At 41.4% G+C, this 27,183-nt stretch overlaps 2 protein-coding genes across 12 annotated transcripts in view; one reads left to right on the forward strand and one right to left on the reverse strand.

Moving 5' to 3' along the window:
* Positions 1 to 275: 275 nt before the first annotated feature.
* OSTF1 (osteoclast stimulating factor 1) lies at positions 276 to 25,546 on the reverse strand. Its single transcript, XM_030567112.1, has 10 exons — positions 25,288 to 25,546; positions 12,688 to 12,734; positions 10,610 to 10,660; positions 10,447 to 10,510; positions 7,043 to 7,096; positions 6,403 to 6,510; positions 5,818 to 5,867; positions 5,626 to 5,704; positions 5,059 to 5,157; positions 276 to 1,257 (listed from the first exon to the last, which is right to left on the reverse strand). Exons 1-10 carry the CDS (start codon positions 25,319 to 25,321, stop codon positions 1,199 to 1,201), a joined length of 645 nt encoding a protein of 214 aa, XP_030422972.1. The 5' UTR covers positions 25,322 to 25,546; the 3' UTR covers positions 276 to 1,198.
* Positions 25,547 to 25,705: 159 nt separating this feature from the next.
* LOC115654102 (carnosine N-methyltransferase-like) overlaps positions 25,706 to 27,183 on the forward strand; it is a 47,799-nt gene continuing 46,321 nt past the window's right edge. For 9 of the 11 annotated variants that reach the window (XR_004001093.1, XM_030568071.1, XM_030568072.1 and 6 more), the window contains exon 1: positions 25,706 to 25,980. Coding sequence is in view for 10 of the 11 variants with exons in the window: in XM_030568071.1 (XP_030423931.1) it covers positions 25,896 to 25,980 (85 nt within the window). In the remaining variant the exon portion in view is untranslated. The remainder of the gene's footprint in view (positions 25,981 to 27,183) is intronic. The other 2 variants (XM_030568081.1, XM_030568082.1) reach the window with 1 other exon arrangement.

Here is a 27,183-nt window from a genome sequence, read left to right on the forward strand (position 1 = left end):
TTTCAAGATGGTAAGAACTTGACAAATTGCCAAGTTTTTTGCTTTAAAATGTACTGTGGTGTTGGAACTGTTTAAGTTGCTAATACATACACATAATGTATTATCCCATTTAACTTCATGACAGAACATATTTATCAGGTACTCCTCAGCATAGTCTATTGCCTTGACTACAGCTGTTTGGAAGGTATTAAAGAGTAATTTCACATGAAGGTTAAAAAGTAGTGGTTCAATTTACTTTTGCCAGCTCTATTGAATTCATACGAAGAGACCATAACTTCAAGTGTTTTTAAATGATTTATTCAGATTAGGCAATTTTGAACACTTTCAATTTAATATAATATATATATCTTTCAAAAACACTTCAGCTCTGAGGTAAAGTACTTTAGAGGAAAAACAAGAACACTTTTAAAAATAAAAGCAAAAGATCAGTAAAATTCTTAGGCAGGATAAAAAGAAAAATATTCCCTCCTCACTTCAATGCTAATGATTCCAACACCAATACAATTTATACAGCAAAGTCAGAGTCCAAAGTTGAGTCAAACACAAAATTCTCTGGGCTCATAACAGTAAAAAGAGAAACTTCTCAGGGCAGCTCTTCCCCTGCCATTTCACTCCACACACCCACTCCCATATGGTGGAAATTAAAAGAAGCCTTACATTGTCTCTTCCTGCTCTGTGGAAATAGAGCATGATCATTCACCATTGCATTATCCCATCTCTTACTGCAGGGTTTCCGCTTGTCAAATAATGCTCACCCTGCCAGCATATTATTTTAAGCAAGTTCTTATCCATACATAAGAAACTTTGGAGTGCTGCCAGTGGGAGAGCAAGTGTGCTGACAAAGAAAACAACTAGGATTGAGGAGTGTATTGCAGAGACATTAGGTACCTGAAGGGATATCTTGGGACACCTGGCATGTTTAGAGGGCTAAATCCCTTCCCCATACAGCAAGATGGGGGCAGGGGGAAGAGATCAGCATATGACCTCCAGCTTGATGATTTCAAGGGAACTTTGATTTAAAACTTGCCACAAAGGCTAGGAAATGCCAAGAGATTTCACTCTCTGTTTACATGTTATAGTGAGAGATTGCAAGACTTCAATACTCTATATAAAGGTATTTTTTTTTTACAGTTGCAAAGATATGATTTGGGAATGACAGGCAATAGAGGTTATAGTTCTTAAGACAATATGAAGAAAGTTAATCGGAGTCTTCATCATCAAGGTATTCCTCTGCGTTACTTAATGTCCGCACTGTATCTGAAAATAAAACAAGTCTACTTTAACCAGGGACAGAATCGGGCATATAACAAAATTTTTAATAGTTTAAATTTGTGATGCTGTGGGCAAACACAATTGACTAACTCTACATTAAGAGGTTGTGTCTGTGGGGGGCATTTCCTAGGATTTAAGATATTTGTAGGTGAGGCGCTAGCCAGGAGCTGGTCAAATGGTCACCTTTTCTACACAAATTTGCGTACATCTGTTGGAGAAAGTTCAGTTGAGGAGAGACACTAGCATGCCTGCTGCTCAGTATTCTTCATGTGAGGCTCCAGGAGCCTGGCTGCCTAAAAAGCTTTGCACACCAGAAGAACAAAGTTGGACCCAATTTAAACCTCTCTAATGGGAAAGTTTTAAACACAGAATATATGATTGGTGAACTAGAAAAAAGTTTCCCTAGCTCACTTTCAAGGCTCTAAGCCAGTCTTCATCCTCTGCTTTAATTCCCATGCAGACCTTTTGTCTCTTTTTCCCCCCTGTCATCCACTGTCCCTTATTCTCTTCCCCACCCCCAGTCTTCTTCTTGTTGACTACGTATTGGTTTTTAGACATGGATTTATGCTTTCAAAAACTGCATGTATAAAACACATCTAAACGTGGTGCTTCTAGATGGGAAGTAGGAAACTGGATACAGCAGAGAGGGAGGGCAAAGGACTAGTGGACACTAGGAAAGTGGTCCTCCTCACCCAGATATGTAGTAATGTCAAGAGAAGAGCACCTGGCTTGTGCTCCTTAAAGAGATGAACAGAAGGGGAATTCTTTTGTTGTTGGACAGGAATTCCTCTCCTACAGGAGATGAGCCCTGCAAGGAGGTTTTCATTTACATCCTTTCCAGTAAAGGAATGGAAGGCAGTCCTAATCAAAAATTATTTGTCTGCTTCCTCAAAGGTGACTTATCCTGCAGAGTTGTGTTGTACAACCCATTCACCATCAAAAATAACTGATGCATAATCCGTTCTACACTGGTTAATAACTTTAGAATTTATCAAATATAGGTTATGGAGTATTCAAACAAGAAACAAGCAGCTTAGTAATCAGCCTATGTCTTATATTTTGGAGTAACTGAGAAGTGAGTCAATTTTAAACTCTGATCTTGGGAATTGTTTTGCTAACAGAAGCCCAAAAGTACTTGTTTTAAAAATCTCAGAAAATCCATGTAATACTCAAGAGTTAGGGTGGTAAAGGTGGCTAATAAACACCATCTTGCTTAATAAAGGTTTAGTCCCAGCTATAAGTGCAAATATCCACACAGCCTTATCTATCAAAGGGCTATGGACCTTCCAAATACCTTTGTACCAAGGTCAGCCTCCTATTTCTCATTCTTAGGCTCAGCACATTTCTCGCCTTTCTATCTTCTTCTCATTTATTTTTTCTAATTCCCTTCATTGCCTCCTCTTCAGCATCTTCTTCCTGCAGCTCTCTGCCAACCACGTATCTCCTTTAAATCTACCTTTTCTACAGCCTTCCAATGAAGGATCTCTAATGTCCCTTTGCAACTTTATATTTGAATACTTATCCCCTAACTGTATTTGCTTGCCTGATTATAGTATAAACTTTCTGGGGAAGAGATCATGTCTTGAGTTTACTATTGTGGAGTGCATCACACTTTCCAAATATCAGAATTTCTCAAATATTCTTATATTGAGTACTCTTCTCCCCTAATCTTCCAAACTTTTAAACACAGCTGTTATGATTTGACATTAAACAAAAGAAGAGGGTTCCTAATGCTTTAAAAATAAGGTTTATGGAAAGAATAAACCAATTGAATGCAGTGCCATTAAGTACAAATGCATTATTAAAAACCTGCACAAATTAAAATATTGTAAAATGAGGTAAAGCAGACCACAGAAGCTATAAATATGCCACATTCATGCTCTAGGGAATATACTAAAAGCAGAACTAAACTTGGATACTTTGATACTAGGAACAGGAGAGTCCTGAAAGAGTACATAGGAAATACTGAAATGTAAATTGCAAAGAGTTCAATAGATGCATATGCATTTGAGAAACTAACATAATGAGGGGAAGAAGAGACTCCAATATGAATGATCAGAGAAATTCAGGGAAAAAAGAAAAGCACACATGTGGCTGTGACCCTATTGACAAGGAGGAAGATTATCGAAGATGAATGTAAAGGAGAGAAGTGAGCAAGAAGTTAAAGGCTGACGTAGAAATGAAAACGGCAAACAATATTGCAAATTACATATTGTGAGAAAAGGTAACTTGGTGATAGATTAGGTAGATATTGAGGAAAAACAATGTGACTTTTGTTTCTCAGTTGTCTAGAAGGAATGAAGGAAATATTCCAGAAGTAAAGATTAGCTTTCTGTAGATGGAAAATGAAAAAGTAATGTAACTAATAGGGACATTAGAACAGAGAAGGATTCAGTAGCAGATGGCTTGAATCCCAGAATTCTGAAAGAGGAAGATAAAAAATACATCTAATGGAGAGTAATTTACACTAGAAAAATGTATAGGAACGGAGGAAAAAACAATGTGGCTCCTATTACAGTGGTTTCTTTCTGACCCCAAGATGACAAACGAGAGACTCTGATGTTGCAGGAAATTGAGTATTATGCTACTACCACTTAACTTACTTACATAAAGTACTCAAAGTTAAGGAGTTGTCAGATGTTTCACTAACATTATTTAAGGGTGGTTGTAAAAACTCTTCCTTGCCTAGTTAAGCTTCCATAAAACTATCCCTCAAACAAAACTGTTGCTAACTTTGAATTAAGATTGTTAGATTGCATTGCTGAGATATGCTTCATCCTAATTCCTTTTCAACTCATTCTCCACCCCATCTACACTTCATATAGGTTCCCCATCTCACTTCTACTTCCACCTATCTCCTCCCTGATCCTGAACAACCAACTTTAAGCTTTTTTAAACTGCCCTGTATCAGGAGTGTGTGTGTGTGTGTTTTAAAAAGTTAATATGTCAGGGAAATGAGGATATGGGTGGGTTGTGGGAAGATTATATTCTGACAAACACTAGAGCACAACTCCCTTTCTCAAGCCAGCAGGAGGCTGTGAGGAGAATGGAGCAGGATGGTTGTGACAGAGAAAAGAGTAGTTTCTGCTTCTGGGATAAGCTGTGGGGGGAGAAATAGGCATGAGAACATTTCATATGGCTAACCACATGAAGTATAGAGCAGGGGTTCTCAACCTTTTTCTTTCTGAAGCCCCCCCAACTCCCAAACATAGTATAAAACTCTACGGCCCACCTATACCACAACTATTTTTCTCCATGTAAAAGCTACGGTTGGCATTAAGGGGTAGGAAGCAGGGCAATTACCTGGGGGCCCATACCACAAGGGGAACCATGAAACTAAGTTACTCAAGCTTCAGCCCCAGGTGCTGAAGCTCAGGGACCCAGGCTGCAGTCCTGCAGGGTGGGACTTCAGCTTTCTGTCCTGGACTCTAACGAGTCTAACACCAGTCATGCTGGGCAGACCCCTTGAAACCAGCTCGCTGCCCCCGCCAAGGGGTTTGCCTGCTTCTCCCTCCCATCACACTCCATCCTCCAGGAATGCCCTGCTTCCACAGGAGACCCCCATCTTTGCTCTCCACCAGGAGTCCTCTCTTTTCCCCCTCCAATCCCATGATCTTCATGGATAGTCATGCTCCTCAACCTCCCTAGCCTTCTGGAGACTTAGAAGCTGAGTTCTGATGAGTTTCCTGGGGTTCATCAAAATGGAGTTGCTTTGATGAACTCTAGCTGTCAGAGCGTGGCTCCTCATGGTCCCAACTGAACAAAGAAGTGAGAAACAAACAATACCTGTCCCTTGTTTCTTTTTAAGCAGGGAAGCACAGGCAGCATTGGTAGCCATATCCAGAGCCAATTTCTTCTCATTGTTTTTTAAATCTGTTCTTGCTCCTTTACAAAAAGAAATTCCAAATATGTTCAAAAATACTGTCATAGCAAAACTTTAGTAAAATGAAATCACTTCTCAGACAAGTAGCCTGGTCAGCATGACTGATGGGAAAGGGCAATGGGGAGTTCATCTAGGGATTTATCCAAAGTCAATAGAAAGATACCCAGTGGGCTTAGGATCAGGTTCCTATTTAGGAGCTGTGTAGCTCCCTTGCTGCTTAACTGGGTTTAGGTACTCATTTTTGTCTTCCACAGCAGAGTGAAATTTTACTCTGGACAGGTCAGCCTGTTGTACAGACAACTTTGAGGGTTTGCATGGTTTACAAAGATATGCTGGTCTAGCTAGGAACCATGATCAGATTATAGAAAACAAATTTGTAAAATATGCAAATTACAAACTCAGCAGTGATTTACACACAGGAAGCAGCTTTGCCACATACAGAGTATTAAAATCTTGGTAAAGATCTTTACCCTTTGCCAGTAGCATCTCTACAATATCTGCATAACCCTTCCAAGCAGCAGCATGCAAAGCTGTGTCTCCCAATTTGTTCTGTGGAGTTACAGGAAAAAGCAAGAGGATTAAAACACAGCAAAAAATAATCAGCCTGCACTAAGAATTAACAATAACAGCACTGTAAATGTTTGAATGGATAAACTTCCTACCTGTTGATTTAGTTCTACGTTTGGCTGTGTAAATAACACTTCCACTATATCTAAATAAAATGAAGAAAAAAAAGAAAACTTTATGAAACCAAAACTTGCTTTCTTATATTCCAAGTACAGCACTGAAGTCAGGATTGCACAGAGAAAGGCTCTAAACCCAATCAGTTAGAGAAAATCCACATCATTAAAGCCTGTGAAGATTGCTGAGCAAGCACTACAAATACATTAATGTTTCACTTCTATATCTAAACCTCAGTGACAAACATTTTTTTTTTGCTCTTCCCTTCAGCAGCCTGCATTTCATCTCTCATTTTTTTAATAATCATACTGTGATTAAGAATGTCTGTATGCTTTTAAAGTAAAAGGATTTAAAGATGTTCCATTTTAAAAAACACGCATTACATTTGACAGATCGGAGCCCTTCTCTGCTGGCTTGTTTTTTTTTATTTATTGCTTACCTGAATTACATAAGAGTACAGACTTTGTTACTGATTACAGCAGATTAAGTAGTAACTGGTTCATTAGCCCAGCAAATAAAGAAAACTGGAACATAATCAGTAGAGCTGATGCAGTGTTATGCTGTACCTTTGTGCCCACCATGGCAAGCCCAGTACAAAGCTGTGCTTCCCGCTTTGTCTAAACCATTTACACCAACTTGGTTATCCAAGCACTCTCTCAACCAGCTCAGGTTTCCTGAAACAAACAGAAAACAAACTGAGTAGCAGAACCATGAAAGGCATTTAGCTCAGTATGAATGTTATGTTGCATTAGATCTTAATTTTTATTTAGCAATTCATTAGAAACAGTGTTTGGCATTAGTTATTGCTACAGGTTATGGAGGGGTGAAAAAAAGAGTCCCAACTTATTAAACATCTTGTTAGGAGGACAATTTTTTCCCCACCTTAAAAGCTAATCACTGATGGAACAGGACAAACATTATAGATTGCATCCATTTACAATCTGGTAAATAGATTTCCCTACCCCCTTGTCTCCCGCTTTTTTCCTCCCACTCTGCTTACTCAGTGCTGCAGAATTTAAATACCAAATATATTCAGGTTAACCACCCAAAATATGCAGCACATTCAGTCTTAAAAATTCAAATAAAATGCCTCTGTTGGCACACATACACAAACCACACAAAAAGACTTCTTTTGGCATTACAAAATTTAAAATTCTCAAAATGAGAAGTCCAAGGTATCACAGTCCAAACCACACCCACACCCACCTCTTTTGGCAGCTTCATGCAATGGGTTATCAATGGACTCTGCTTGTTCAGCCACTGAAATGAAACACACAAATTCTTATCAGTTTCTCATAGTAAAGATTTTTGTATTTTATTTTTTTCAGACTCTTGCTAATTAAGTCCAAGAGACTAGCATACAGAAGTAGATTTTGCATTTTGTTCTGAAAGTGCTGAGGTTAGTGATCTTCCTGTCTCTTGTGATAGTAGGGTCAAGAATGGTGGGTCACTGAGACTGTTCTACTTCCTGTGCACACTAGCTTCTACAGCCTCTTTTTTTGAATTGAGCTCGAGGTCCCAGCATGAAATCCTGACCCTGTTGGAAATCTATGGCAAAATTATCTCTAACTTCAACTGGGCCAGGATTTCTCACATGGTATTTCTTAGCCTAATGTAAGCTTGTGAAGTGACTGTTGTGTGACTATAACGGTTGACCACCAGCATCTAGTGAGCTGCACTCTGAAGTTTGCATTTCCTGTGAGAATTCTTGCAGCTAAGACTTGGAATGGGGAGGAAAGCATTGACCGGTGTTGGTGAAGATCAGAAGGCGGTGAGGGGTGAGCTCCAGATGCCCAGCATAAAGCAGGTGTGTGTGTTGTCTTTCGGTGCTATGCTATTGCTGTAGGAAGTGGCAAAGCTAATGAAACTCCACAGCAGTGCAGAAGGAAGTTGGTTTGCAAATGGAATGCTTGTCTTTGAAAAACTGAGGTGCAAGCATTAGGTAACTTTGGGGACATCAGTTGTATTCTGAGGAATGCGGTGGTAGGGGTCCCTGCTTTACATGAAAGGATTTTAATTCCATTGTCAAATCCTGTGTGCTATCTAGACCTTCTTTGAGATTTCCATTGATGATATCACCCAAACAGTGGTTTATAACTGCACTGTTTCATAGATTGAAGCACTTAATTAATCCTGAACAAAGTAAAAATGCAAATCTGAGATTTTTTGATTATACACACATGCTGTTAATATATGGAAGAAAAAGTGGAATTTGATCATTGTATCTTAGCCACTCTGCAAACAGAATTTCTTAATTCTACAATACACTAAAAGCACTATACAATGTGGAGCAGAACTCTTTATTCTATACCAATTGTATTTCTCTCAGAAACCTCAATTTCTTTTCCCATTATTTTGTACTATTTCCATTGACTATTTTTTTTCCACTCAATTCCTTATGATGATTCAATTATTATGGCACTTAATATCTCCCTACTATCAGTATTCTCAAATTTACATTGGTTTTCAGTTTGTGCTTCTGCAGTTAAAGCAGATGGGGCACAAGATCATAGGATAGGTATGCTTGCTGTATCAGGGCACATACCCTGAATTGGACCTCCTGCAATTTCTCTCATTTATCCATACTAAGTTTACATCAGTGTTCAGCCCAATGTACTATGCCCTAAAGTAGCTTAGGGATGGGGTTGGGCACTGTGGAACAGCTTCTACAGGAGAGACTAAGGGATCCCCACCTTAGAATGTCCCATAGCACAGTGTTTGAGCACTCCCTGTGGAGAGGTGTGAGACCCTCATCTTCAAACCCTTTTCCCCTTGTGGCAGAGAGGGGGAAATCAAACTGGAGTCTCTCACATCTCAGGTGACTGATGTAACCACTGGGATAAAAGTTATAAGGTGGACACCTCCTTCAGCTGGATTTTGAATAGGACCTGAGCTGGTAGGCAAGCTCAGAAGCTGCAACTCAGGTGGTAGTTGAACAAGGAAAGACTTTGAGGAACTGGTCAGCACCATCGCAGGAGGACATGACGTTGTCACCAAGACACTGGATTGTTGCAGCCCACTCTACCTATGGTTATATAGGACATTCACAAAGAAGTCACAGTTGGTGAACAAAACAGCGATCTATTTCCTAAGCAGAAAGAAGCACAGGAAGCCCAATACACTGGTACTCTGCAATTTGTATTCGCTCCCTATTCATTATTAGTCACCTAGATATTCTGGTATTGATTTATAAATCTCTTTAAAGCAACAGGCTTATGCTATCTCAGACATCTTCTCAGAGCCACCACAGCAGTTGATTATCTTTTAAATACATTGTGGTAGACACTGTCACAGAGTGACTTTCCCCTGCAAGAAAGGGAGCAGGACTCAGTGCACCAGTTGGGCTCTAAGGGGAGGCACCTGGACTTTACAAAGGAGGAGATAGCTGCAGATGGGTTGTCAGATGCATGCAGACACTGCAAGGAGTAAGATGGCTCCTGTAGGACCCTGAGTTAACAGGCAGAAGGCCTAACTCCAAGCAAGAGGTGCTGGAAACACAGGAAGACAAACCCTCAGGGAGGAAGAGCTGTGCCCAGATTGTGACTGGGGAGAAAGAAGGGAACTTTAAAGAGAGGACAAATACTCATGGATGAAGACTGTGTAAGCTTTAGTTCTATTTTTAAAAGACTTTGTGCACAATTTAATAAAAAAAAATCACCTCCTGCAGTCCAATTTAAATATCTAAACTGTGTAGACCAGTGGTTCTCAACCAGGGGTATGTGTATCCTTGGAGCTACACAGAGGTCTTCCAAAAGGTACATCAACTCATCTAGATATTTGCCTAGTTTAACAGGCTACATAAAAAGCTCTAGTGAAGTCAGTATAAAATAAAATTTCATACACACCATGATTTGTTTCTACTGCTCTAAACACTATACACTGGAATGTAAGTACAATATTATTTAATTAATTTTATAATTATATGGTAAAAATGAGAGAGTAAGCAATTGTTCAATAACAATGGGCTGTGACACTTTTGTATTCTTAAATCTGATTTTATAATCAAGTAGTTAAGTGAGGTGAAACCTGAGGGTTTCAAGACGAATCAGACTCCTAAAAGAGGTACAATAGTCTGGAAAGGTTGAGAGTCACTGGAGTAGACTTTCAGGGAGCTTGAGTTAAGGGGAAACTCAGGCAAGCCTCTTGGTCAGAAGGAGGTGCTATAGGGCAGAGATGTCCTTTGACAGACATATATAGACTGAAGGGGTTCCAAGGTGAGCCAGATGTAGCCTTTTGAACTCCTCCACAAAAAAAATATCTAGAATAGTCAGTCCTACCACCACCAAAGATCACCCCTTAGTCAAAGCATTTCCCAAAGAACCACAACAAAACTTGACAGCATATCAGAGTGGGAAACCAACAGTTAATGCAAGAAGTAGGACAGAACTGCCTGCATGTCTGGACAGTCACAGCGGTGTGTGTTTTATTTTATAACCTATATACCTAGTACCTATATAGGTACTTCAGAAATGCTGATTAAGTATTCTGATGTACTTTGATACTGTACCCTTAACTGCAGCACTGTTACCAGTGTCCAAAAAAAAATCATATCTAGTAATTTCTACTTAGTGACATGTAACCGAAGAGGAAAAATAAATTCTAGACTTTACCGTAGTTGCTTGGAATAAGTCCAGTCCTGCCTTTGCAGGTTCCTTTCCACCAATTTGTGTCACTCTGGAGAGGAAGGGAGGGAAAAAAATTAAGAAACAGCCTATTGAATTTTAAACTTAGTGGTGTCACATATAGACTGACTACTGAAATAATGTTACTCACCATATCTGAAATGTAGATAATATCCCCTTCTTCAAAATACAACTCATCTGGCTGAAAAAAAATTACATAAATATGTGTGAAGAGATAAATCAAGTACATGAAAGGAGCACAGCACCTTTAGTTTTTGTGGTAATATTGCACCATCCCAAAATCTCCAGTATCAAGTCAACTGCTTGCTAGTCATTTACATTCTTGGCAAGTCAAACTACAGTAAGAAATGTGACAGGCAGTAATGTATGAGGCATGTACACTAGAAGAGGAAGCTGGTCATCTTCCTACCATGGATTGAATGCAATAATTTAAGTGCAATGGGGAGTAAATAGGGTATTGGTTTAATTCTTCTACACAACACATTTTTTGGGCAAACTGAATCTGTCATTTACCTGTATGTAGTGATGACATGCAATCGAGTTTTTAAAAAACAAAAATAGTGTGGAGAAGGAAATGTCAAAGATTCTAAGACATCTCAACAACTTGACTTTGGGGGGGAAGGGAAAAGCAGAGGAAGGCACGTGTGTGAAATCTTAGGTGTTACAGTGGGGCTATCACACTCTTATCATTAAGGCTGACAGCTTACCATTTAATAGCAAATTTTCTAAATGCTCTAAAATCTACACAGTGCAAGTAAATGTCTTGGAAACTGATGAAGGGGATCCAGGATCGGATCCTCCAAATTTGAGGTTGTTTGAGCAAAGGGTTTCTGAGATACAGATTTCTCCTCTCCCCCCTCCCAAAAACATTAAAATAATATCTTAACTTTTTGTGCCTACCTGGGACTACCTAAGGCTGTGATCCTCCCCAAACTGATAACCATCCCCTTGGTATTGATCTCAGCTAGGATCTGGCACCTACTGCCCAGTTGGAAAGCAATATTTGAATAGTCAGTCAGCATAAAAAATGGATCTACAATTTGACTTGCACCAAACTGACAAGGCACAGAAAGTCATGTGTGTTTATGCTGCAGGCAGGAACTCTACTGCAAATCAATGTTTTGTAGGTAGTGTGACACCACAGTAAATGAATGGCTCAGACATGCCCAAGTAGCACCCACGTACTAGGAGTTCAGGTGTTGATCTCGGCAGCTTTCTGAGAACATGGGGTGTGGATATTAGCTGCTCTCTGCCTGCAGTCTGCAGTGGCTCCTCCTGAAGCAAAAATTCTGGTTTTAAGAGCCAACATTTCAAAGTGCTCTTAAAATCCACACACATGCTTCAGTTGTTTTGAAAATTGCTATCCTGTAACTCTATTTCCTAGTTTTCAGAGGCTTGTGTATAATCACACTTAACATTCTGTAAGGGTACAAGGCACTGTGAATAACCTTTAATTCTGTCAGGTTTTTGGCAGTGAATTGCACTCATATTTGCCTCGTTAACACCCTTTTACCTACTCTAAAGGAGGCAGACTTCAAAAAGATAACTAACTCCTGTACTGCCACCTTACTGATTTGTAATAGAAACCCTCCAAAAATACTCTTCTTATCCTGGGGATTCTGCTAGGGAAAGGCATCTTAAGTTCTTGGCAGTACTCCACAGTAGCCATTCTGGCAAAGGCTACTCAGAAGATGTGCTTATTCAGCATGAGTACGAAATGGCAAACTTTTTAGGGGCGGTTTGGTTTAAGTTTCTCTTAACTACCAGTCCAATTAACCTAATTAAATGGGACTAGAAAAGGAGCAAGAAATGGTAGCCCTCAAACCTGCAACCATGATGGAGGGGAAGAGGATTAGTGTCCTGCTGAATTTTTATGTTGCCTTTGGGAAGAGGAAAAATAAATGAGCCCAAGTCTCAGATTCTGCTAATCCTCTATTGTGGACATGGTGTACCAAGGAGACACCAGGGCTCACAGCATTACCTAATGGAAGTTGCATGCCGAGGAATCTGAGCTTGAGTAAGAAATGGACAGTGAATTCTTGTTTAGCACTGGAAACTAGTTATAGCTCTGTTAAACCAATCATTTTAGTTTTTATTTACATAGCAGTGTAACAAGGCTGTTTATGCTTTTTTTTAGAGTCCTGATACACTAGCCCACACAATTAGATCACTTTGTTCTATGAGTGATATGAAAACCTAAATACTTACAGTTCTGGGTTCAAATGTATACAGGGCCCTGAACACTTTGACCTGTCCTAAAAAGAAGAGAAAAAACATTAATGACAGAGGAATGGAGATACTTCTCCCTTCCTTAGGGCAGAATACATCATCAGCATTACAGATCTAGCTCAAAAAATCAAAGCTGCACTTCCTCCCCTGACTGACAGGCAGGGCCGGTGCAAGGATGTTTTGTCCCCTAAGCAAAACTTCCACCTTGTTTCCCCCCACCCCACAGCAGCTCCCTCCCCCCCCGCAGCAGCTCCCCATCCACCACCCTCCGGCACTCCCCACCCCGCCCCAGCTAACCCCTGCTCCACGCACGAGCACCCTGTGGCTGCTTCATTTCTCCAGCCTCCCAGGCTTGTGGCGCCAATCAGCTTAGGAGCCGCAAGCCTGGGAGGCGGGAGAAGTGAAGCAGCCACAGCGTGCTCGGGGAGGAGGCAGGGCAGGGGTGAGCTGGGGTGGACAGTTCCCCTGCGTGTCGCGCCCCCCCCTCCTTACTTGCTGCAGGCGGACCTCCCTGCGCTTCCCTGCCCCAGTTCCCTCCATCTAAATGCCGGCGGCGACCGGGGCGGCCGAATCTTCAGTCGCTATGGTTACTGCCGAAGAAAATGCCGCCCGCCAAATTCTAGAACCCTAGGTGACTGCCTACGTTCCCTAAATGGTTGCACCGGCCCTGCTGACAGGGACTGAGTGTGCTTGGCAGGTGCAGGCGCAGCAGGATGACAGAACCCTTCTCCCTCCCCTGGCAGGCCAATCTGGGGCAGCACTTGACCCTGCATAGCATCCTTCCCCCTCCCCCACCCGCCATGTATCACCTCTGCCCACATACTGAAGGTCTAACTGATTGCCATATCTAGAGGCAGGAAGGAATTTTTCCCCAGGTAATATTAGCAGAGACCCTGTGGGGGGAGTTGGCCTTCCTCTGCAATCTCAGGTGCAGGTCACTTGCTGGTTTGAGCTAGAGTAAATGGTGAAGTCTCTGGAACTTGACGTCTTTAAATCAGGCTTTGAGGACTTCACTAACTCGGGCAGAGGTTATGGGCCTATTACAGGAGTGTCTGTGATGTGCAGATCAGACCACATGATCATGAGGGTCCCTTCTGGCCTTAAAGTGCGAGTCTATCATAGAACATGTAAATGATTTAACTACTGATGCTCTCTAATCAATGACCTGCTTCTGCTAATTAAGTTAAAGGATACAACTGAACCACATAAGGCCAGCCTGGCTCTCTGAGAGCCAGGCTGGCCTTATGTGGTTCAGTTGTATCCTTTCTGGATTACTGGTTATGAACCTTATGTGGTTCAGTTGTATCCCTTCTGGATTACTGCTCCCATAAAATGCTACTAATAGGCATAGAAACATGATGCTCAGAGACTTCTAAGACTCTCTTTCCAACTAAGAAAGTGGTTTGTTTGAAAACAATGAATAGCCAAATACAGTTTACAAAAATGCAATCCTTAAAGGGCTTGCAGTGGCAAATCAGAAGCAGCATTTTGAAGTGCTGTGACTATGTTCTGTTACAAACAAGCAAGATGAGCACAAAACTGTGTTTTATAATGTAATTAAAAAAGAAAAAATATTCTCATTAGAAAAAGGATTTTTTCCTCCGAGTAACTTGCAATTTGTTTTAATCGCAGTAGTTTTAATGGAGGGTTGTTTTTAAATAAGTGCCTAGTGTTTTCCTGACAAGAGGCAACAGTTTTCTCACACTAGGGTTCTTCTGATCAGTTCTTTCCTTCCCCTAATTCCAACTCTTCCGTACTAGCCTGCAGTTTTTACATAATACCATGTAACAATCCCCTCTTCTATTACACTCACTACTAACACATTCCCTGTCTTCCTCTTCTTCAGCTCCACCCCTCAACAAAATTATCCCTTATGTGTGAAGCTACTTTTTTCAACATCTGAGTGAGGCTGAACTTCCGGAGAGGAAGGGGAGGGAAAGCTATCAACTCTATTTGGTTAAAATAAGTTTTTTGCTTCTGAAGTAGAAGAAATGCAAATTAGCCTGGGGAGCTGTTTATTTCTTCTGACTAGAAAATGAACATTTAAAGTAAAGTAATAAACGAATATTTAATGGAGCTGATGCATGGCAGGGTGAGTTGATGCAACTCTATTAGAATTCAGAGGCCCAGTTCTCCTGCTGTAGGATACAAACAGTTCCCACTGATTGAATTATTCATATTCTCCCACAGGAAAATAGGACTCCAGGGACCTGATTCTGGCTACTACTGTGACTGCTTTGCATTGCTGTTGCAACATCAAATAGCCAGAAAGCTATCTTAATTAGCTTAAAGGGATACCCTGAGTGTCATAAATCACTATTTTAACATCTGGTGTAGGGAGATTTGATGCAGCACCTCTATGCTCTCAGGCTTATTTAATTTTCTAATGGACTAAACTAACCCTGGGCTGGCTCTAGAATCATGGGCCTTGAAACTGGCATACAGTCATCATCATCATCCTTCCACCCATTAGGTTTCACTGGGCACAGTTCAAAATCTGGGAGCAGGTGCCTAGAATTGATTTGGGTAATAAGGGCTAAATACTAGCCCCAACACACAGCATAAATATTGGATCATGCTTTAGGTCAGAGGTGGGCAAACTTTTTGACCCCCAGGCCATATCTGGGTATGGCAATTGTATGGCTGGGTATGGAAATTGTATGGCAGGCCATGAATGCTCACAAAATTGGGGGTTGGGGTGGTGGAGTGGGTGAAGGCTCTGGGGTGGGGCCAAAAATGAGGAATTCAGGGTGCAGGAGAGTACTCTGGGCTGGGACCGAGGGATTTGGAGGGCAGGAGGGGGATCAGGGCTGGGAGAGGGCGTTGGGGCACAGGAGAATATCAAGAGTGCAGGCTCTGGGCGACACTTACCTCAGGCAGCTCCCAGAAGCAGTGGCATGTCTCTACTGCAGCTCCTACGTGGAGGCACTGCCATGCAGCTCTGCGCACTGCTCTGTCTGCAGGCACCGCCCATGCAGTTCCCATTGCCCGCTGTTCCTGGCCAATGGGAGCTGTGGGGCAGCATGCAGAGCCTCCTGGCTACCTCTACGCATAGGAGCCAGAGTGGGGACATGCCACTGCTTTTGGGAGTTGCATGGAGTAGGGCAAGCCCCCGACCCCACTCCCCAGCTGGAGTGCCAGAGTGGGACAAGTCCCGGACCCGACTACCTGGTGGGAGCTTGAGGGCTCGATTAAAACATCTGGAGGGCTGGATACTGCCCCTGGGCCCACCCCTGCTCTAGATATTCATGGGGCTGAGGGTAGGAAAGAAAGGAATACCTCCCAGGCCTCAGAACAGCATTAGATCCAGTAGCTCCTGCATGCCCCATCTCCCAGAACTCCCTGATGAGTTGGGGCCATGGATTTTGGAACACTTGTGAGTTATTTCCATGGCCAAGGAAGAAACTCGGTAGGAGAATGATTTGCCTTTAAACAAAAGGTTGTGGGGGCAGGTAGGTGAGGAGAAAAAAGATAAGTGCTTTTTCCAGAGTCTCTAATCAACACTGCAGACCACGATGGATTTGATTTAAATCACTAGTCAGGAAGACTCAATTTAATCATGGATTTCTACATAAAAGTGCATTCTTGTTGGTTGTTCTAACCTTAATATATATTCTTCACAACTCAAAGATTTCATTTTTAGAAGGTACACACTATATATATTTAAAGTGATTTATTTTGAAAACTTTTCCGATTAGTTTTAAAGCTATATCAGAAAATGAGTGATTGTTTTGTTATTTCATTTACCTTTGGTAAATGAAGCAGATATTTATGAAGTCATTGGGAAGTGAACTATCTCCAATTCAACAGATTAATCATTAATATTTGTAGGCATTTGCCAGGCTGTATTAGTAGGAGAACATCACCAGACAAACATTTAAATAATTTTATTTAACTAAAACAATGTTATGTATTCTGGATTTTTTTCTTCAACAGCAAACATATAATATTTTAACAAAACAAGCATATGAATTTTAGAATTTTTTTAACTTATTTTTTGAATTTATTAAACATTCAAGTTTTTTAAAATCAGGTTTGTTTTTGTTAAAATTGTTAACTAAAATAGTTAAATGAAATTAAAAAAATTAAATCAACTGTCATCCAGGTCAACATGAGAAACTTAAAATACTGGCTTCTGCAGCTAACTCAGTCACCTTCACCATCATTTTCGCACTGGCAGAAGAAGCTACTGCTGTTAAAAGTGAGATTATCACTTCAACAGTCTCTGAATCCAAGTGCTTAAGTGACTTCTACCAGTTCACTGGTGTGACTTTCTTAAAAGATCTGCAAACATATTTCTTGAATGGTTCTTATTCCCAAACTGGGTCTCTTTTACAACCTGCTGCCACTATAGGTTTTCCCGTCTAATGAGAGAATGGTATGGTAGATGTCAAATCAATGAAGCTACACTCAGAAAGACCTCAAGACTTCTGGAATATGCTGCTCAAACAGTTTCACTTTTGTTTCTACTGCCTGTCTCCCCCTTCTCACATTTATCTCCACACTTCTTCTCCTTGCCCAGATCTATTCTGCCCCCAATGATTTTCTAGTCATTGAACTTTTTGAAACTTTGCACTTTTAGAGTGAAGTAAGGGGTTGACTCTGTGTACACAAATTTGCAGAGAGACAACAGGGTTGAGGTCTGTCATTTCTCACCTCTATATATTATTTATTTAAAAACACTTTTGCTGTTATCTCTGGAGACACAAATCCAGTTTGAGAACTGCAAAACTAAACATCTCTGATGGTATCTTCTAGACCAGTGGTCCCCAACCTTTTTGTGACCAGTAGCACATTCATGTTTTCAGAAGAGTGTGGCGGGTGCCAACAATTTTTCAAGGCTTATTTTGTATTTGTACATTAAATAATACAAAAAAAATATTTAATATTACATAATATATGAATTCAGAGAGAAACCGGAGAAAAGCCGCGAGGACAGAGAACACCGTGCCTGCAGCCCTGGAGTACTCTGTCCCCAGCAGGCGCAGGGCCCCAGATTCTCTTCTCTGCTGGGCAGTAGGTGGGCCCCGCACCTACCGGGGACCAAGAACATCAGTGCCTGCAGCCCCATAGTTCTCTGTCCCTGGCAGGCGTGGGGCCGCAGCTTCTCTCCCCTGCTGGGAACTAGGCAAGCCCCGCACCTGCCGGGAACAGAGAACACCGCGCCCGCAGCCAGAGTTCTCTGTCCCTGGCAGGTCCTCGGCTGGGCACTAGGTGGGCGCACACAAATGCCCCAGCTGGCACCATGGTGCCCGTGGGCACCATATTGGGGACAACTGTTCTAGTTTGGGCACTGAGTCCCATTAGGTAGATGGAAAGATAAACCTAAGTAATCTATACAGAAGCTCCTGGAACCCCATAAAATTGGGTCCCTAATCCATGAACTATTGAAACTCATTTACAAAACTTTTCTTAAACATTATATGAATATATTGTCTGATACTATAGAATTAGAATTTATAAGTCCTATTCCATGATGAGATATCTTTGAGTTTTAATTAAGATAGGTTTTTTCCCCTCAAAAATTTGATCAAAAAAATCCAAAAAGTGTAAAAAATCTGATTTTTGATTTTTTTTTAAATAATTGATTTTTATCACCCTGCTGCCGATGCCCTGTTAATATTCCCACTTTGTGCAATCTGAACTCATGAATCTCTCAGGTCCAGAACTAGTATAGCGGAGATGTTGCAAATCAGAATTAAGATGCAGTGGTAAGGCCATTTGGAGAATTGTATACAGAACATGCTTGTTCTATATCAAGTGATCTTGGGTATCACTTGTCTCATTTCTCTCACCACTAGACTCATGCAAAATAGTTCTTCTTTTTGTGGATTTTAAAGGTTCAGTATTAAGAACTGACAAAAATCAACTGCTTGAAATTTTTCATTGGAACTACTTTAGGGAAATTAATTTGTTAGCCCTAGCAAAGCTACCAAGGTTTAGCATAGGTATTTCTAATGCATCCATCACAGTATTTAATGCAGGATATTTAATATCCTGATGCTTCAAAGACTTATGAATGCAAGAAGTCCCACTGAATGCATAGGTCTGGATGAGTATTCTATTGAACAGATTGATTAAATGTAGATAAACTTGCAAAATGGAAGGCCATGCATATCTGTTTGCTAATGGTGGCCTATTTAGAGCACCTTAGCTACAGTAATACTGTATCAATCAGCACCTAAAATAATGTAGGTGCCAGGAGCATTTAATAGTTGTTTCAAAAACAAACAGCATTGGGATATCATCAAGGAAAAGGTATGAAAAGTTATTTAACATAAGATTTACTTGCAAATAACTTTACAAGTGAAGTTCAGGTGTTCCACTGTTTAATACTGGGAACTTCATTTATTCACAGATGTCTTGATCCTGCAATCTTTGGTATGCAAGCAGACTACTGCACTTACATGGAGCTGGGCTCTGCAGAGGGACAGCAGTCCATCCAGTGCAATGACTGTCCAGACTGGGGCCGGAAATAACAGTTTGTATTTCCTATGTAAGCTGCTCAATATAATAAAGGTGGTGGTGGTGGTGACGGTGTGTGTGTGTGGGGTGTGTTAAAACAAAAAAACCCCCAGCAATACAGTACTCCTTAAATCCACTTTCTTAGTCATGTCTGGCTAGCAGAAAGTTTTCTTTGGCTAACAAGGGGGCCTAAACGATCAGTGAATCCAGAATGTAAGCATTTGTTTAAAAAACAAAAAAAACCAACATTCCTCTGGTTCCAAAGACTTCCCAAGTACGAATGAATGCAGTGTTCTCTTCTGGGGAATGAGACTGATCCAGTGCCTTTTCTTCAGTTTTTCTTAGCTCAACCATGAAATTAACAAGAACCTTATCAGTTTTACTACTGATATTTTACAATCTTGTTTGCAAGTGTGAAGACCTATTAGTGGCTGCATTAAAACAACTAACACTTATAAAAGTTGTCAAAAATAGGAACTAACCCTATGCATACGTTACACCACAAATGACCGCATAACCTTATTCTGTATACCTCGGTTTTCCTCTTGCCATCCCTCTTCCCTATCCAATATCTCATTTTAAACTGTAAGGTTCTTGGGCCAGGGCCTCTTCTTTGAGAAGTGCTCTGTGCACCTATGTGACTATGTAATTTAAACAACAGAAGTTATTTAATCTGGAGGATGTAGAAGTAATGCATTTTTAGATGCTAATAGCACACTCCAAGAAGTCTGCCACAGATCTATGTCCAGGCAGTCCTTGGACTTAACGACACAATTGGTTCCTGAAAATTGCGTTGTATGTCGAAACGTCGTAACTCGGAACTGCAATACACTCCATTGCAGGACAGAGCGTTGTAAAGTTGAAACCAATTGTCATGGGTCAATTCAGAAACGTCGTAAGTGCCGTTCGTTGTAAGTTGAATGTCAAACTCAAGGACTGCCTGTATTACTCTCATTCAGAAACACCACTGGACATAGTGCACAGTCCAAGAGCACAGCTGGCAATGGCAATTCAATTTGTCAGGTTTGCAATTTTTGTAAATAGCATTAATATCCTCAACACACAAAATTTAATGTTAAACTATGAAAAGGGCCATGTGTTTTGAGGATAGAATGGAGCAGCTGAAAGAAAAAGGAGGATCCAACACTTGCATAGTGTTGACTATTGAATAACTGAATTTTCATCTTACTCTCATTTACCTCATTTGAATTGCCAAGAAAAGACATATCTGGAATAGGGCACATTGTACTAATCTTGCTTCCTAGCACATACAGGGTAGAGAGCAAAGTTTTCATGGGATAAAAGAAAATAAATACAGCAATCCCTTGTTCAGGAAACACTTTTTCCACTGACCCAAGAACCAGGTTCTCGGCTTAACCAGCTGAAAAACATGTTATATGATTTCCCAAAGACTGTAGATGCCCAAACATGAAGTCGGAGGTGATTGGGTGGAGGGACGCAGCATCAGATTTTACATGCCAAATGAAGTTATAATAGATTATGACAGGACTACTAAATACGTACAGCTGTTGTCCAATACTAAATTTTCAGGTGTTAAGCAAAATTTGTTTAAGATTCTTTTTTTTAAGTAATCTTCATTTGCCCCCCCTCTTCCCCAGAGTTCTCAAACTTTTTTCCTAATTCTTAATAGATTATCTCATGGTTCAGTCCCCGTCCAATTTGCAATCATAACATTCCTGTGTCAACTACAGTTGTTGCATATATGCAACACAGATATTAGGAGAGTGCTTACATATTTTTAGATATCTTCATTGTGATTTTTCTTTCTTTCTAAAAAGAAAGGCCAATCAACTATTTCTTCCTCCCATCTGTTCATTTTCTATCTACTACTAGAAATACTTCTCTGCCACCTGGTCTGTCTCTTCTTTCTGCTCTGCTTTTCTGGACATTCCTCTGCTGGTGATGGCCCCAATACCTGAAGACAGCTCCTGTTTTCTTTTCCACTTCACTTATGTAGTAACAGCCCATAGTAGAGGTAGCTAGACTTGCTACTCCTTATGCATGCCTGGTTTTACAGACTGAACACCTAGCAGCTCTGAACAAGAAAGACCAGCACAGTGTGACCAACCACCATCAGGAGGTGCTCCATGGGAAGAAGAACTGCTACAGAGTATCCCATTGCCAAGGAAATTATACTTCTGGATATGGTCCTCATAGCTTTATATGTCTACTTCTTTGTAAGAGTGGGTACCTTTCAGAACATTTAGAACCACAAAACAAAGATTCATAGGACAATGATAGTATTATAGGCTAATACAAGTAGCCTTATCAGGATGAAAAGCACAATACAGCCTTCATATAAAAATGGCTTCTTAATACTTTTAAAAAAAGATCGACAGCCTCCCCCTGAAATGGCCTGCCAAGTTATTGCTGTGAAAACTATGTGCGCACAAGGCATTCATTCTCTCAAGAATTAAGAAGTTTAGAAATGTTCAGTCAATTAAAAAAACTCTATATATCCCTTTAGAAAGTATCTGAGAGGTAATCTAGTTTATATTTTATCTGTACATATAGGTCTACAGATTACAAACTCATTGAAAAACCTTCTTTAAAAAAGAAATTCTAACTAACCAGTCTGGTAAATTAGAAGATTACCCATACACACTTGGCTCTTAAAACTGAGTCAACTCTACTGGGAATCCTCTGAATTTTACTCAGCTATAATCTTTTACAGGAAGACAAACAGTGATAGTTCTACCAGCATTTTCTTTAAGCCTCATTTTCAAAGGGACTTAGCATTCAGCAAGGACAGGCAACATCAGTCACAGGCTGAAACTTGGCATTTAAATGCTCAGCTGATTTTTATTTTCTGTTCTTTACTATGCTCATCACCACATCATCTGACTGCCTTCCATAGTGCAGTAAGCAATGTGAATATACATCTGTCACATTTGTTCTCTCCTCCTCTCCCCAAAGAGAGAAGTGTGTGGTGGTGTCTTGTTTTGGTAGGGCTTTTTGTGCTGTTCTTGCTTGGAGTTTTTTTTTTAAATTTATTTCTTCTTTAAATATAGCTGTTGCTATGCGTTTGTTAGAGAAGACAAGGTCAAAGAAATGGGTCTTACACTTGGAATGGAAACAAGTGAGGTCTGTAATGGCCCTTACATCCTGGAGGAGTTATGTTCCTTGATTTTTGGACAAGTCCTAGAGAAAGTTCCGTCTCCCACCCAGACAAGCTTTATTCTTATCGTTGAGTTCCACTGTGCCAGATGTGCAAAGCTGTCCCCCATGGGTGGCGAGCATCATAGGCTAGGAGAGGCTCTGCCTCCCCAAGCAGCTGTTGTGGCCCGGCCATGCTCTGCTCCCAGATCCTCTCCTGCCATTCCTGATGTTGTACCCTGACCCGGGCTGGCCAGCATGCCCAGGTATATTTGTATTGCTGCAGTCCAGCCAAGAGGTGATAAAGGCATGAATAATATTTATATACCTAATGGGTGGTGTGTGTTCATTGTGGGGGCAATAGTTTGATAGGGGAATGTCCATTTTCAGGTCCTACAAGGGATTTTGCTTGTGTGACTTTAAACAGTCAAATGCAAAGAAGTTACTTTTAAGAATTGGCTATTTAGTCAACCATATCAACTAAGTACTTTTAAGTATTTCAAGAAATACAGTAAGTGGCCAAGATATTGAAGATGAAAAATATTTTAGTGACCACATGGTAATTTTATTAGAGGCACCAGACACAGCTCCACAATTACTTTGGAGTTGAGTTCTGCACTTAAAATAGGGATTCAACCTCTTATCTGTTAAAAATACAGTATATTCTACCCCAAAATACAGCACTTAATATGGAATTTTCTGGTCATTGAAAAAAACTATACCAGATTTTTAAAACAAACTTTGTAACATCTAAATAAGGATGTTAGCTATTCCAACTACATTATTCAGGAAATTGGTCCTTACTTGGGAGTTTAGTTAGATTAAATTTGTGTAAGGGTTAAGCGTCATGTCCTGCCCAGAGGCCCTTCCTTCTTCCATTCAGATAAACAGGCGAAGCTTCTGTTCTCCTGGTCTCCAAATACAAGAACAAGGGGATATTCAATGAAACTGAGAAGCGGCAAAGTCAAAACTGATAAAGGAAATAGCTTTGGTTGAAAAAGTGTTACCCTGTGGCAGTGAGTTCTAATGTATCATGGAGACCAATAATTTCACAAAAATCAAAGAGGGTCTGGACACTTGTATAGATAGCAATATCCCAAGTTTTGACAGTTAATGCTAAAAAGATTATTGGAAGGGATAGAAAACCTCATGTTTGAGGGCTTAACCACCCTCCACCTATTATGGAATAGGATGAGACATTCATGGGGGCAGATTATCCCACCTCGGTCTTCTGTGGATTTCAAGCACTTTCCTGAAAATTGACAGGATACTAGACTAGATACATCATAGGTCTGATCCAATACGGCAATTTCTAAGTTCCAATGACAATTTTGTTATTAATTTTAACAGAACCAAAACTGATGGTGGCTCATTAGCCATGATTCCGTTGGTAAATATGCATTCCTTCACAAAATGTGCATGTTTATAATTAAATAATTTACTTCCTTGAGTAAACTCAGCATGTATTATAGTTTTCAATTTCTCTTTTTAAAAGAGATGCTATCAAGAATTTTAAGTCACCAGATAACTTTCCTTTGCGTAAGCATCCAGACTGGGGTAGTTAATTTCTTCCTCTTTTTTAAAGAAAGTTACATGACAGATAAAATACCATTTTTAATTCAAAGTCTAAAAAGGAGAAAAAGATCTGTAGCATATATAAAACCCTCGATTACTTCACACACTTATTTTAGAAAATACAAGAACTAGTAAAGTGTTAGCATTTTTTTAAATGGAAATAGACCATTCCCTACTTAACAGCAAACTAGATTTAGGATCTAATCAATGCTTAATTTGTGTCAGAGCTAAGCCTGGGCACTTCTAGGATTGGCAGTTCAAAATCCTGGCACCTCTGCATTTATTATGTCAGTTATGAAAGAAACAAAAAAGCTCAGGCCTTGGCACTTTTTTTATTACAAATTAATCACTGAATCATCTTGATAGCATCTTTTCTTAAACGGAAATTTAAGCAACAGGATATTGTCACATATTTGCAAATGACAGAAAATTCAGTAGTTTAAGGGTGACAACTCTAAGCACCTTAAAAGTCATTTGATCCCAATAGATAATACCTCCTATGGAGCCCTGGATCCTTATCCGGGGCTCCATTCAACAGAGGACAAACTGTGTTTTCAGGCTTTGGAAGAAGATAGTCTTCCCTGCTTTGGCAATTTCAACACTTTTACTAATCAAGCCTTGAGAGTTCACAAATCCTTCTCTGACCTTTCATCAGTTACTGTCACAACTGTAATGCCTTCTTTCTAATGATGACTGAAAAAAATCTTGTTTTTTAGGCACAAGTCTCAGATTTATACCAAGTATTAAATCACAGAATGCTATCGCAAGTAAGGAAATCTGCTCCCAAGGCGGGTGCTTGTTAGGACACCTCTTCCCACGTGGAGGCACCCCAGTGACAATCAACTTCAACTTTCTAGCCTGACACGCCTTAATTGCAGAATAAGGCTCCGTGCATATGTTGCAGATTCTTCAGCAAGCGGCCTTAGAAGAGCATTTTAACCGAGGCTTGTTTCCGTCCTTCCGCAACTGTAGTGCAGCACCGAGTTCGCTAAAATGATCTCCAAAGCACTTACTAATTGCATTTGCTTCTGCTTCTTCCTCCTCTCACCAGGACTAGCTCAGCTCACTTCCTACTTCTCCTCGGCCAGTAGCAAGTGCGCTCTGACAGTGACAGCCCGAGCCACGTCCCAGATAAAAAGGAAGCCCCTCGCTCTGGAGCCATAACCACTCTGGCGCTCTGCCAGCCCGAGCAGCGTCCCCACCCCACCCCCTCTTCAGCACATCGCAAAGGCGGCCCTGCACCGGACAAATACAAAGGGAACAAGAAAAACATCGCCCACGTGTCAGAGCCCAGCTCCGTGTCTAGCACCAAGCACGAACTTCGAGCTCCGCCTTGCACCCCGTGTAATGCAAGTACAGGCGGGGTGCAAGGCGGCTGCTGTTCCTGTGTAGGAGGCGCGCGGCGACGGGCCGCTCCCTTACCTGGTTTGGCTGGTTTAGGTGGCGGCTTGGACATCGCGGCGGCTTGGCTTAGTACAGAGCCGGGAAACCCCTTCCTTCGCCTCCCCGCAGACTGCCCTTGGCCGGTCCGTGCTCCTGCCCGGCGGCGCAGCCCCTCCTCTGCAGCGGGCGCGGGGCTCAAAGCTGAGCGGCGGCGCCTGTCCCAGCAGCGGGTCCCCGCGGCTCGATGAGGAAGTGAGAGGAGACAGAGCAGCAGCGAGCACGGCCCTGGGCGCTGCTCCCTCTAGGGGCGGCTGCGCGACCAGGCGCACAGCGGGGCGGACCCGGGAGCGCGAGGCAACCAATCTCCGCGCGCGTGGCGGCAGGCGGGCCGCTCCCCTCTCCGACCCTGGCGTGGGCTGGGCGCTGGCTGAGCGCCGGAGCCGGCCAATCCCGACAGTCGATGGGGCAGGACTGGGCGGACTGAGCCAAGCGGAGGCGAGCCGGCTGCTGCCTGTCTCTGCGCGCGGGGGCGCCTGAGCGCTTGTCCCCCGGGCTACGGCATAGGCTCTGTGCGGGCGGTGTGTACCCGCTGGCGGGGCAGGGTTCCGCGGTGCGTCGGTCCGTGGAGGGGGGAACGAGTGACCTGGATGAATAATCGGTGCTTTCGCTATATAGCCTTGCAGTGCACTCCACCGGCCTGGGGAAGCAGCGACAGAGGCCTCGGCAGCTCAGGTAACGCGGGTCGCCTTGGACCATAGCGCCACGGAGCCATCTACGCACCCTAACATCGCATGAAATCCAAGCCGCGGCTCCAGCAGTGCTGGTCGCTTAGTTCAAATGCACTTGTTACGTATTTTGTAGTACACTGCTGCCAAATTGGCAGATAAAGTTGAAAATTCTCTCGGAACCTTATTTTTCTGTGCATTTCCTTACACGTGTGTGTGATCTGTGATTTGTAACTGTGCTACTTCAAGTCATTTGTGCAAATACTTTACGGATATACCAGTACTTTGAAGTGGCATAATTAAAAATAGCAGTTGAAAAATTAGGAAATGCAGAATTAAAGTACTAATTCAGTACATCTGTGTTGGGAGGATTGGTGCCTTAATGTTTGGCATTGTAGGCTGCTCATGGTAAGCTTGATGATAACGTTACCATCTGCATGCAATAAGATGGTATATTTGTAATTTTTTTAATTTGTCCAACTTCTCTTGGTGAAAGAGACAAGTGTTGAAATTTACACAGAGCTCTACCTCAAAAATTTGACTCACTAACAAAAGTTGGGCCAACAGAAGATACTACCTCACCAATCTTGTGTCTCTGATATCCTGTGACCAACATGGCTACAATTACACTGCAAACAAAATATTTTACTACCCACTCTTGGTTTCCACTTTTCTTTATTTTTCATGCATACACAAATAAAGTTGCCTGCTTTTATTTACTCTGGAATCCTTCCCTTAAATTGTGACTATATTTGATACAGACAGTGACAAATTAATGAGTTCAAAGTTCTTCAGATGTGTAGATGGTATCTGACTTGTCAACGAGTGTTTCTTTTTGAGTCAAAGTTTACCAGCGCTGAAAAGCCTTTATTGATCTTTATTATAAAATATTTGTCATTTGCTAAGGGCTTGTCTACACTTAAAATGCTACAGTGCATGGCTGCATTACCGCAGTGCTTCTGTGTAGATTGGACCTCCTCCTGTCGGCATAAGTAATCCACTTTCCCAAGAAGTGGTAGCTAGGTTGATGGAAGAATTTGGTCTGGGTGAACCCCCCAAAGTGTTACAGTGCCCAAGGAACACTTCTCAGTGTCCAAAAAGTCCTTCAAAAAATTGGAAAGACAAGATCTGAGATTTGTGATACTGTAATGTTAAAATAAAAGCAGAAAAGGAAGTTCCCAGAAGAAACTTTGAAAGAAAACAGGACACA

Source organism: Gopherus evgoodei, chromosome 6, assembly GCF_007399415.2.
Source record: "Gopherus evgoodei ecotype Sinaloan lineage chromosome 6, rGopEvg1_v1.p, whole genome shotgun sequence".
NCBI classification, from domain to species: Eukaryota; Metazoa; Chordata; order Testudines; family Testudinidae; genus Gopherus; species Gopherus evgoodei.

Bases quoted from the DNA above. Each gene is read 5' to 3' on its own strand.
- OSTF1 (XM_030567112.1), bottom strand. From the start codon at position 25,321: ATGTCCAAGCCGCCACCTAAACCAGCCAAACCAG. The intron at 7,097-10,446 runs GTAAAGTCTAGA...GTTTCATTTCAG, and splicing joins ACTTATTCCAAGCAACTACG to TGGCTGAACAAGCAGAGTCC. The intron at 1,258-5,058 runs GTATTGTTTGTT...TTTTATTTTCAG, and splicing joins TAAAAAGAAACAAGGGACAG to ATACAGTGCGGACATTAAGT.